This window comes from Odocoileus virginianus, chromosome 29 (assembly GCF_023699985.2).
Source record: "Odocoileus virginianus isolate 20LAN1187 ecotype Illinois chromosome 29, Ovbor_1.2, whole genome shotgun sequence".
Taxonomy (NCBI): domain Eukaryota; kingdom Metazoa; phylum Chordata; class Mammalia; order Artiodactyla; family Cervidae; genus Odocoileus; species Odocoileus virginianus.
The window spans coordinates 23,112,991-23,125,488 of record NC_069702.1 but is presented as its reverse complement, the minus strand read 5'-3'; the positions used below and the strand labels follow the sequence as shown (position 1 = coordinate 23,125,488).

At 40.0% G+C, this 12,498-nt stretch overlaps 1 protein-coding gene across 1 annotated transcript in view; it reads left to right on the top strand.

Annotated features, from left to right (window-relative positions):
- Nucleotides 1-12,498, top strand: part of FRAS1 (Fraser extracellular matrix complex subunit 1) — a 505,552-nt gene that overhangs the window by 178,823 nt on the left and 314,231 nt on the right. Inside the window, 1 exon segment of the mRNA XM_070458257.1 lies at nucleotides 11,407-11,514. Within this exon segment, the coding sequence (XP_070314358.1) occupies nucleotides 11,407-11,514 (108 nt within the window).

Sequence of the window (12,498 nt, the reverse complement as noted above, 5' to 3'; positions counted from 1 at the left end):
CTACTTGATGTACATAGTACTTCTTGAATCTATGGCTTGATGTTTTTCTTCCGTTTGGAGAAATTCTTGGCTATTCTTGAAAAGTTTGTTTCTGCCTATTTTCTGCTATTTCTTTCTTAGGACTCAGTTGCCCATATATGAAACCTTATGTCATGTTCCTTGTGTCTCCCACGCTCTTTTCCATGGTTTCCATACTTTTTGTTCTTAATGTTTCAGTTTGGGGTATTCTATTACTTATCTTTCTTGTTGTTATTATTGTTGTTTGTGTGTGTGTGTGTGTTATATCCAGCCTGCAGTTAAGCAAAATTAATCTCGTATGTTTGTTTTCTGTTTTGTAGTTTGAAATTAACTGTGCTTATAGATATTGGTTTTCTGATGAAATATTCATAGGTTTTATAAAATCTCCAATATATGTTCTGATTGTCTTCTGTTATCTTCATTAAATTCTAAAAAAAATAAACTAAAATCTTTGTTTGAGTTACATGTTAGTTAATTTCCTGGACAATTCAGTGTATATTATTGGCACTCAATAAAGTCTTTATATTTATGTGTAAAACAGGAACAGTTGAGATATATAATCAGTTAACTATAAACAGATTTTCCATTGCTGTGAATGTTTTGTGGGACACTTGAAATTCATGTGAAAGTGGGACAGTTTTCTAGGTGCTGAAATGTCTTGCTTATTATGAGACATCTGGAATTTATGATCCTTGTCTATTAAATGCCAGTAACACCCTAACCTTTATTCTTCAAAGCAAAATTTTAAATGCCTGTTGGGGTTGCATAGTCCCTGTTTAGCAGCATGCCCTACACTAAATCATGAGGCCGCTCACCTGTGTTGAAGTCTTTGAGTCAAGGCCTTGGCTGGGCCTGACAACAGACATTGTGGAATGTGGATTTACCTGGTGGAATGTGAGTGCCAGTACAACTCCCAACCATTTACTGGTTGGCCAGTTTAACTAGACCAACTGCCAAGAGACTAGCTAGAAGGAAAAGTTAGGGATGAAGGTTTTGCTGCATAGCTTCAAGTGCTATTATGCAGCTTTGGCATGCTGGAATACACCAGGCAGAAATAGAAGGACTCTTTTAGAACAAAAGTCTTGACAGAAACATAGGTCTGGAAGGCTGGATCTCAAATAGCACGTATTGAAATGGGCTACTGAAGCCACAAGAGCAGCTTGGAGAGTGAAGTGCTATTGTCTGTGTATTTGACTTTCAGCAATTACATCACAAAATTGCTAGCAATTATTTAGATTTGGGAGTATCTGTCCATCCACCCATCCATCCATTCATTAACTCAGTCAAAATTATTATAAGTGCCTGCCATGTTTCAATCACTGTGAGAATGCAAAGATACCTCTGTGTAAAGAAATTATCCTCAATTTTTGGGAGGGAGATAGATATAAACAACTAATTATAGAACAAATGAGAATGATCTAGTGGGGAGTGGAAGACAAAAAAATAAATAATTTTAATATGAGAGATAATGGTAAGCTATACTTTAATTTCATGTGCAAATATTTTGAATGTTTGATTTTTTTCTCCATTTGCTTTAGAAATAGGAAATAAAGTCTTTGAGAGTTGAATTGCTAGAGAGAATTAAAAAAGCAATTTCAAGCTTAAGCTATCCTAGATTCTCCCTAGTAACTGGATTACTTTGAGTGGAAATATGAGGCAGATTTTTTATTCACTATAGAACTTTCTGTGGTTAACATCTCCAGGAATTTATGAGGGTTATTTTGCCACTGGAGTCCTCTTAGGTTGGGCTTTTACTATAACAGGATTGTGTTAGAACAAATGGAAAGCTGGGGGTAAAAATAGAAGATCTAAGCTTGTGTTTCCATTGCTTCAGAATTTGGAATGTGAAGCACATTCACTGGATATTTAATTTTATTCTATATTTTGAAGAGTATTTTGTTTGTATACTACTCTAGGAGTATAATTTCCACAACACTCTATAGAAGCATATTTTGTAAACATTTAAACTATAGGAAAGTAAACTTCCTCTTATCTTGGAAGCTGGAGGGATTTTCTAAATAAATCTCTAAGTGCTACAAGCATTCCATCACAGAAAATACTGTGGTCAACTGGGTAAGATAGTGGCAAGTAATCAAACTCACAGCTGACATTTATTAAGTGCTTTTTATGCAGTAGTCACTGTGCTAAGTAAGTACATTAGTTTATTTCATCTTCACTGTCACCCTACTGGGTCCTATCTTATCCTTAGTTTATATATTAGGAAATGGAAGCTCAAAAAAGCTGAACGATTTGTCTAAGTTTCCAAAGCTAGGAAGTAATTGAATCGGTATTTGAACCCAAGTTTATCCACTGTACCGTATTGGCTTCCCCAGTGGCAGTGATAAAGGATCTGCCTGCAATGTAGGGGATGCAGGAAGTGAGGGTTCGATCCCTGGGTCAGGAAGATCACCTGGAGGAACCCACACCAGTATTCTTTTTTTTTTTTTAATCCATTGAGTCTTTTTATTTATAAAACTCAATTTAAACTTTATTACCAAAAATTACTTACTGATTCATGTAACCAAAAGTTCCAATAAGTATACTGGGCTTTAGGCACAGGAGAAGTTCAAACGATGTCATTGAAACCAGTTTTTTCTCTTTTCTTTGCCTTCTAGCTTGCTCACTTTATTTATTTATTTTTTTCATTTATTTTTATTAGTTGGAGGCTAATTACTTTACAATATTATAGTCGTTTTTGTCATACATTGACATGAATTAGCCATGGATTTACATGTGTTCCCCATCCCGATCCCCCCTCCCCACCTCCCTCTCCACCCGATCCCTCTGGGTCTTCCCAGTGCACCAGGTACAAGCACTTGTCTCATGCATCCAACCTGGGCTGGCCCACACCAGTATTCTTGCTGAGAAAATCACATGGACAGAAAAACCTGGCAGGGGACTCCATAGAGTCACAAAGAGACACGACTGAGCATGCACTTATCATATTGGCATTGGTCCTTGAGTTGATATGCTGGATAACTTGTATAACTTTGTGTCCATAGACCAAGGCTGTGGGTACAGTTGTGGGTATGGTGGGGAAAATGGAAGCTTTAGAGTCAAATGGACATCGATTCAGATATAGGTAGAAATACCAGACCACCTGACCTGCCTCGTGAGAAATCTGTATGCAAGTCAGGAAGCAACAGTTAGAACTGAACATGGAACAACAGACTAGTTCAAATAGGGAAAGTAGTACGTCAAGGTTGTATATTGTCACCCCACTTATTGAACCTTCTATTCAGAGTATATCATGAGAAATGCTGGGTTGAATGAAGCACAAGCTGGAATCGAGATTGCCGGGAGAAATATCAATACCCTCAGATATGCAGATGACACCATCCTTATGGCAGAAAGTGAAGAACTAAAGAGACTCTTGATGGAAGTGAAAGAGGAGAGTGAAAAAGTTGGCTAAAAACTCAACATTCAGCAAATGAAGATCATGGCATCCCATCCTATCACTTCATGGCAAATGGTTGGGGAAATGATGGAAACAGGGACAGACTTTATTTGGGGGAGCTCCAAAATCACTGTGGAAGGTGACTACAGCCATGAAATTAAAAGACACTTGCTCCTTGGAAGGAAAATTATGACCAACATAGACAGCATATTAGAAAACAGAGACATTACTTTGCCAACAAAGGTCCCTCTGGTCAAAGCTATGGTTTTTCCAGTAGTCATGTATGGATGTGAGAGTTGGACCATAAAGAAAGCTGAGCACAGAAGAATTGATGCTTTTGAACTGTGGTATTGGAGGAGACTCTTGAGAGTCCCTTGGACTGCAAGGAGGTACAACCAGTCAATCTAAAGGAAATCAATCCTGAATATTCACTGGAAAGACTGATGCTGAAGCTGAAATTCCAGTACTTTGGCCACCTGATGGGAAGAACTGCCTCATTTGAAAAGACCCTGATGCTGGGCAAGATTGAGGGCAGGAGGAGAAGGGGACGACAGAGGATGGGATGGTTGGATGGCATTAGTGACTCGATGGACATGAGTTTGAGTAAGCTCCGGGAGTTGGTGATGAACAGGGAAGCCTGGTGTGCTGCAGTCCATGGGGTTGCAAAGAGTTGGACATGACTGAGTGACTGAACTGACAGTTACTTACAAGCTTTGGGAATATTACCTAGACTCTCGGACTCTTGGTTTCCTTATCTGTGAAATGGAGATGATGATAGTACGTATCTCAAAACATTTTGGGAAGACACGAAAGATGTGAACATGCCAAAACATCTGAAATCCAGAAGATGCCCTCTTTCTTATTTTTCTTTACTGTGCCAAAAGAACTTGGAGAAATAAGATTGGCTTTATGGAAGCAGGGGGAGCTTTGGGAACATGAGACAGGGAAATACTGACTTAGTTAAGGAGGCAGAGAAGGTCTCCCTGAAGAGGTGATGTTTCAGCTGAGACTTAGAGGATGTGTGAAAATTAGATGAAGAGGGGGTGGGAGTGTGCTGTTGGAGGCACAGGGGAGTCTGTTAGGCAGGTGCATCACTTAACCTCGCAGTCCTTTCCCCCTGAAAATTAGCAGCACCGCTGTAGTTTACCCCATCTTATTGACCTATTAAAGTGAGAAAGTGGAAGAGTGATTTGAAATGGTAAGACTGCTCTCTAGTATCTATCTATCTATTTATCTATCTATACACACACTGCGTACATAAAATAAGGCATGTATAGGTACATGCTAAGTCACTTCAGTTGTGTTCAACTATGACTCTATGGACTGCAGCCTGCCAGGCTCCTCTGTCCGTGGGATTCTCCAGGTAAGAATATTGGAGTGGGTTGCCACGCCCTCCTCCAGGGGATCTTCCCAACCCAGGAATCAAACCTGCATCTCTTACATCTACTTGCATTGGCAGGTGCGTTCTTTACCACTGGAGCTACCTGGGAAGCCCCCAAATAAGGCATATATATATGTAATAATTATGCATATGTAATATATAAGTGTAATAAATATGTATGTAACAAATCATTAATTGTTATTAATATTACATGAAAACAGTACAGCCTAGAAGAAAAAAGGATGGATTTGAATCCCAGATCCACCCATTACTAGATGAGTTCTGGACAATTCACTCAGCCTTTTCACACCTTGTTCCATCAATGAAAAAGTAGCGTAGTGATGCTTTGTCCTCAAGATGCTGGGAGGGCCCCTGAGATGCTGAGTGTGTGGGAGATCTGGAGAAGTACTGGCCCTTGGTAGTAGCTTGTTCTCTTTCCTTTCCTTTCCTTTCTGCTCCTGCACCAGTGCTAGCTCACTATTCTACGAAGACATGTGTACAAGAACATGATGGTAACTTGCTGTGCTTTTCAGGGTTTCTTGTCAGCCGACTGAACAAAGACATTTGCAGTTTTATAAAGAAGCTATCTTTTCATCTGTGGTTCATGATGTTGTTCCTCCTGTATCTAAGTTGATGTTCTTATGATTGATTCCTTCAACTTTATCATTTTAAGACAACAGCAGGAGGAGATCAGGTACAAGCTAATCACTCCAGAATGCTACAGTGTGAGACTACTTCAGTCCTTGGTGTGCAGAAGGAGCTCCATAAGGGTGTATTGTGTGGAGCAAGGCTTCCCTGGTGGCTCTATGGTAAAGAACACACCTGTCAATTCAGGAGATATGGGTCTAATCCCTGGGCTGGGAAGATCCCCTAGAGAAGGAAATGGTAACCCACTCCAGTATTCTTGCCTGGGAAATCCCATGGACAGAGGAGCCTAGTACACTTCAGTCCATGGGGGTCACAAAAGAGTTGGACACGACTTAGACCCTAAACAATAACAGCAAATTTTAAAAATAGGTCTTGAGCAGGAAGGGGATCACCATTTTCTGTTTTGTTTGCCTTTGGCTTGTGTTTGTTCTTCCTGCAAAGGGGGGATTTAATGTAAATACAAGGACTCTTACCTTTTCTTACCAATAAGTGTCCTCTGCTCCCTTTTATTTGGGGGTGGATAAAGAGTTTCACATGAGCTTAAAAATGAGACCAAATGAAAAAGGTATTGTTTATCTAAGCTGTCTGAGGAAGGGCACTTGGGGAAAGAATTGAACTCTGAAATAACCTTATGAAAGTTATTGATTCGTTTCTTTATGGTTCCTTGACAAACAGAAACCATTATTTCTGTGTCCGAACTGGAGCTGGGTCAAAGAACCCTTATATATGGATTATCTTTTCTGAAAACCAGACTTGTCAGGAAAATGAACTTCCAGAAATGGAGACAGGAGGCCCAGTGGAATATTGCAGTCCTTTCATGGCACTCAAGGACAAATAGAGAGACAGTTTTTTAAGATCTTACTGAGTACAAGAAGAAATGTTTGAGAATAACACAAAGGTTTAGGTAAATGGCTCACTCTTAGGTATTTGTTGGGTGCTTTTATTTAACTTCCCTCCCCCCATGCCAGTTCAGCTTCAAAATTCAGTTGCTTTATACCTATCATTTGTAGAGAAAAGGGTACCATATTTTTGTTTTTTTCTGTCTTATATTTTGAAATTAACTTTAAAAGATCACACAAGTTACATATATTTTGCTATTGAAATAACAAAAAGTATGGATAAGGATAAAGGAAAGAGACAAAAAATCACCAAGAATCCCTACCCAGGAATGACCATGCACAGAAATATATTTTAATTATAAAATATTATATTCTGCTTACATTATATTCTGCTTACTATTTTGTAACTTGAAAGCACAACTTCGGGGTTATTTTATTCCTCCTTTCTCATTTTTGGCCTAACAAGCCAAGGAGATTTAAAATGAGATGAATAAATCAATAGTTAAAATAGGGTTATTATAACATTCAGATAAAAAAAATTATGTCAACAGTTGATAAACTATTATAGAATATCATAAATAATGTTTCCCCAGCAATTTGAGTACTCAGGAGGGATGTAGTCATTGTTTATTTTTAGCATTAAACAAATATTTAATAAATACTTAACCAAGTGAAATAGTTGTTGTTTTTTTGAAGCACCTTACTATCACTTCAACATGTCTGGGGGAGGAGGCACTGTATATCTGCAAGAACACTTTATTCACTTATTATTAGAAATATTAAAAGCCATTTAGGTTGCTTTTTAGGTTTGTCGTAATCTAATCCTTTAATCTACATTCTAGTGAAAAACTATTTTAAGACTATTTCTTTTGCAGAGTGTGTTAGATTGGAAGAGAGGATTATAAAGCGACAGATTGCAATGGTAACATGGAAAATCTGTAAAATTTACTTTACAGTGTTATTTCTTTGGACTTTATGGCTTTATCCAGTTTTAGCGATCGAGGAACTCTAGTATCCCTTTCTTCATAAAGCAATTTTATGGTACTATAGGAATTGATTCCTAAAGTTTTAGACCTGAAAAATATATGGCTATCTATCTAGGCCTTGGCAAAGGGCTCGTTTTGTTTAAAATTAACCATAAATTATAGACTCTATGAGGACATTAATATAAGGAAGTTTTTTGAAAATGCCTAGATGAAGAAAATTTTTCTTTGTCGTTTGAAAGTGAAAGTTGCTCAGTCATGTCCAGCTTTTTGCTACCTCATAGACTGTAGCCTGCCAGGCTCCCCTGTCCATGGAATTCTCCAGGCAAGATTACTGGAGTGGATTGATGTTCCCTTCGCTAGGGCATCTTCCCAACCCAGAGGTCAAACCCGGGTCTCCTATGTTGCAGGAGGATTCTTTACCATCTGAGCCACTAGGGGAGTCTTTGCAGTTTGCTTCCAGTGAACTAATAAGCTTCAACATTATGGGGGCTTTGTAGTGAATGTCGTTTAAATATTGTTTTCTCAAGACCTCTCATCCTAACTGGGATATCTCAAATCATGGGGAAAGAAATTTTCTTCAGGATAAGTAAGTATCCAAGGTTGTTCACTAATGAAGTCAGCCGACACTCAGTAATTGTGCTCAGTGGAGGGCCTATATATACACAGAGGAATAAAGCTAGCTCTCCTTCCTGGAAGTGGCATACTGGAGGGAACTCAGATCTGTGAACAAATTCAGGAATGCTCCCTGGGCCCAGAAATTTAGTTTTTAATTAACATATTGAAAAGTCATGTTTTTACAAATGAAAATGAAAAAATATTCCATGTTTTTAGGACATTCTGTTTAGAGTTGAGTGAGCTAGGCCCAGTGATTGAAAGCTGTTAAAAGGTATAATGGACTATTCTGGAGTCTAGGGTCACTGAGGAAATAGTTGAGGTGTGGGGAAGAACTTAATGCCTGGTATAAGAATGGAGGGAGTTTTAGAGCCACCCTGGGTTGAAGCGAGTACCTGGAACTGGTGTGATCATCTGAGGTCTGAGTGAAAAGGAAGATGGATTCATGGTTACACATGCTTTTCCAATGACCTAAGTGGTCTTGAAAATGCAATCTATGGATTCATTCATTTCTTCTAATGCAGCATTCCTGGGTCTTTCCAGTGAAAGTAAAAGTTGCTCAGTCGTGTCCGACTCTGCAATTCCTTGGACTGTACAGTCCCTGGAATTCTCTAGGCCGGAATACTGGAGTGGGTAGCCATTCCCTTCTCCAGGGGATCTTCCCAATCCAGGGATCGAACCCAGGTGCACATTCTTTACCAGCTGAACCCCAAGGGAAGCCCTTTCAAAGCTTGGGTGCTAATTAAATAACGGCTTCACTCTGCTTTGCCTGTGTAGGCTGTAGTGGGAAGATGGGAAAGCCAGGGTCCTTAGGGGAATATTTTCACTCCAAGAAAAGGAACTGTTTAGAAAGATACTTGCTAAATGCCTATGACATCATAGGAAGAATTTGGAATAACAATAAATTGCATTAAAAGTAAATAATGGGCCTTTGATAAGTTCCAGGCACTGTTCAAATCTCTTTAAGCACATCGTCTCATCTGATCTTTTCACGCACCCTATGGGTTTAGTTCTTTATCTACTTTACGGATGAGGAACTGGAACACAGAAACCTTGATAAAATGGACTCACTTTTAATGACTGGTGACACCAGGATTCAAATCCAGTAGCCTGATTTCAGAGTCTGAGTTCTTAGGTCTCAGACAGCTTTGTGAACTTGAGCAAATTGCTCAATCTCTCACGTCTTGTTTCCTCATGTGGGAATGGTCATGATAATTGCAGTGCCAGCTTCGTAGGGTTGTTGTTCCTGTAAGAATCTCACGAAGCGCTGATGCACGCTGGCTTCCCTCTCTGCTGGGCTCAACCCTCTCCGATGATGGCAGAGGCCAGGAAGGTGATCGAGGCCAGCCTCCTCCAGCGCCGCAAGTGCCTTCTCCTAACAGCACTTCCTGTCAGCACAGCATACGTGACCAATAAACAGCAGCTGCTGACTTCATGAAGTTGTCATTTTTATTTCATCTGTATCCTGAAGCTGATACTATCTGCTTAAATCAGCAGGGAACATACATTACATTGTGCTTGAGAATGAATTTTTTTTTCCCCCCTCACCTATTTGTCATTGCTTTTTGGGTTAAGAGTAGACTGTGGTTGGCACACAGTTGTCATTTCAGAAGAATGTGCTTTAACAGAAAGAGAAAGAAATTCAGAGGTGTTCCAAGTCAGGTTCCAGTATGCATTTACTTTAATTCAAGTTTCTCATGAATTAGGCACTGGGAATGTCATCTCAGCTCGGATATGTTTGTAGTTCTTATATCACTTGAAGTTTGAAGCACATCCCTAAAAGCTTATACATTTAACATTTCTGAACACAATGGATGACTTCATTTTTCCTTGAGACTGTTGTGCACAATCCATGTAAGTCTGTACCAGTGTTGGTATCTCAGACATGGTCCTTCCGAGAAACAGAATGAATAGGAAGCATATATTTTAGGTTGGCCAAAAAGTTCATCTGGGTTTTTTCCATAAGATGTTATGGCCAACCATATGTATATGTATGGGAGTGGGGAGAGGGAGAGAAAGAGAGAGGGAAAAATGGAGGAATTTATTTTAAGGAATTGGCTCATGTGATTGTGGGGACTGGCAAGTTTGAAGCCTATAGGGCAGGCCAACAGGCTGGAAACTCAGGCAGAATTTCTGTGATACAATCTTGAGGCTGAAATCTTTCTTCTTCAGGAAATCTTGCTTTTCTCAAGCTTTCAGTTGATTGGATGAGGTTCATCCACATTGTAGAGGGTAATCTCTTTTGCTTAACTGATTATAAATGTTAATTGCATCTATGAAATAGCTTCACAGCAACATCTAGGCTTGTATTTGACCAAACAGCTGGGTACCATAGACTAGCCAAGTTGACACAGAGGTTAGCTGTCACATTTGGTGTCTGCCTTTGTGTGATAGCATCTTTTACTAGCGCCCGTGCTTTCCCCAGTTCATCCCAGTTCAGGTTAGTGCTAATAGTCTGTGACTCTATCAAGAGTTTAGAAGTTTCCCTTACTTCTTGCCAATGTATTTGAGTAGTACTTCAGTTATCGGAGGACAAGAGGATGAGGAAGTATAGAGAAAGGAGGACAAAACCTTCACTAAGCGACTTGTGCACAGTGAACGTTTGGTTTAGAAAGACATCCAGCATGCCAGGCCCAGAACAGTGCCTGCTGTGGGGTGCTCACAGTCTGGTCCGGGCAGGATAACAGGAATTTGTGAGTTCAGTAAAAGTGTAGCAATATGTGCAGGAGACAGTGGGCTTCCAGAGAAGCCATGAAGAGTCACACCCGAGTGGAGGATGCAGTGCATAGGCTTAAGGGTTAGGAAATGATTCACTCTGAGGTTGAGGCTTGAAGAAGTGCGTTGGTTTGCAAGCTGTCTTTGGGAGAGTCAAGGAGAAGAGGGAAGCAGGAAGAAGATAAGCTGTGAGGCCAGGAGAAAGGAGGCTGGGGCTGTCCAATGGCTTGACCATGTAGCCTGGACAGATAGAAGTCTCAGAGCTGTCAGATTTGCTGAGGCTAGGGTGAGAGGCAAGGGCCCAGTGATGGGTCTCCACTTTGTCCCATCAGAGGTAAAGGTGAGTGTGAGCAGATGTAGTACCAAAGAGCCGGGAAGTGAAGTGTGAGATGCTCAAAGTACCCAGTGGCAAAAGCTGCTCTTAGGAAGCTGGTTAGTGCTAGTCCAAGCGTCATTTTCCTCTGGACACACTCTGATGGTTCCTGCTAGTTAGCAGCGCAGAGAAACCTCAAGTCAGGGAGCAGCTTGTCCTCCTGAGATTTCAGTCCAATCGATTGTTTTTACTCTGGAAATCGACAGCTCTCTGCTGCATGCCCTTGTCTCTGGTTACGTGGGTTGACTGTGGTGAAATGGATTAGGCTGCTTTTATAGCTTCTCGGGGTTTAATCAGGACCCAGCAAGCTCTGCACGTGCCTATGACTTTCCTTTGCCTTTGAGATGTTCAGGCCGTGGGGCTGTTGATGGTGCCACTTCTGTAAGCTCCCACCTTGACTGATCAGGTTTTAACTCAGAGCTTATGCTTCTTTGCAGGATGCCACCATTTGGAAGCCCGATTCATGCCAGAACTGCCGTTGCCATGGTGATATCGTTATCTGCAAACCCGCTGTTTGCAGAAACCCTCAGTGTGCCTTTGAGAAGGTATGATGTCCTAATTGTTTTCTAAATGTAAAGCTGGGGAAGAGTAGGATGTTTGCATTTTTTCGGTCATCTGGTTTTGACATTTATCACAACCTCTAATTGCAAAGTTTAGGAAATACAGTTTTAGCATATCATTTCTAAGAAGGTCTTAATTTCTGTGTGTTGGACATTTACTTTGAATCAGGCACTCAAGGTTAAAACTTAAAGGTCTTACAGTGTTACCCCATTTAAAGTGTTATCCCATTTGAAGTTCTGTGGAGTAGATATCTATATCCCCACTTTACAGAAGTGGAAAGTGTAGCCTGGAGATTTTAGGCAGCTTAATATGATTATACAGTTAAGAAGCTGCTGTCCAGAGATCTCCCCTGGATCTGACACTTGCCATAGCTACTGATACTAGCCACACCATTTTACAAGCCACTGAATGCATTGCTAGTCAGGATTGACTTCTCAAAGATGATTTTCTAAAGACATTGTTTATTGTGCAACTGACTGTATCATTGGGCTACCTAGGATCATAGGATGGACTTTAATCAAGAAATCTGCTGGTGTTTAACCAAATGTGTGTGGGATATTTCCTCATTTCCCCTTTATTAAATTGCTTTATTTTTACTTTTTGACTATACATCTATTCTGTTGGAATTTTTTTCCCCCGGGTACGGAATCTCTTCTTTTTAAAGTAAATCTGCTTACAAACAACACAAAATTTTAAGCTTCAAATTTGAACATTGGAAACTCCCTGGAGAAGACCAATTATTTTCTTTAAAAAGCTTTCTGTCAGTTTCACAAGCAAAGTTTATTTTTCTAGAGTTTTCCCTCCCAACCCCATAATAATTATTCTTGAGTCTTTATGTCGTCTAATGCTAAGAAAGTTCTGTTTGTTTCTAATATTGGAGTGAAGTTTCTGTGTCCCTTTAATAGTATTCCTAGATTTCTTCTTGGCTATATTTCTGAGAAACTGAGTGTACATTAAATGTTGGTAAA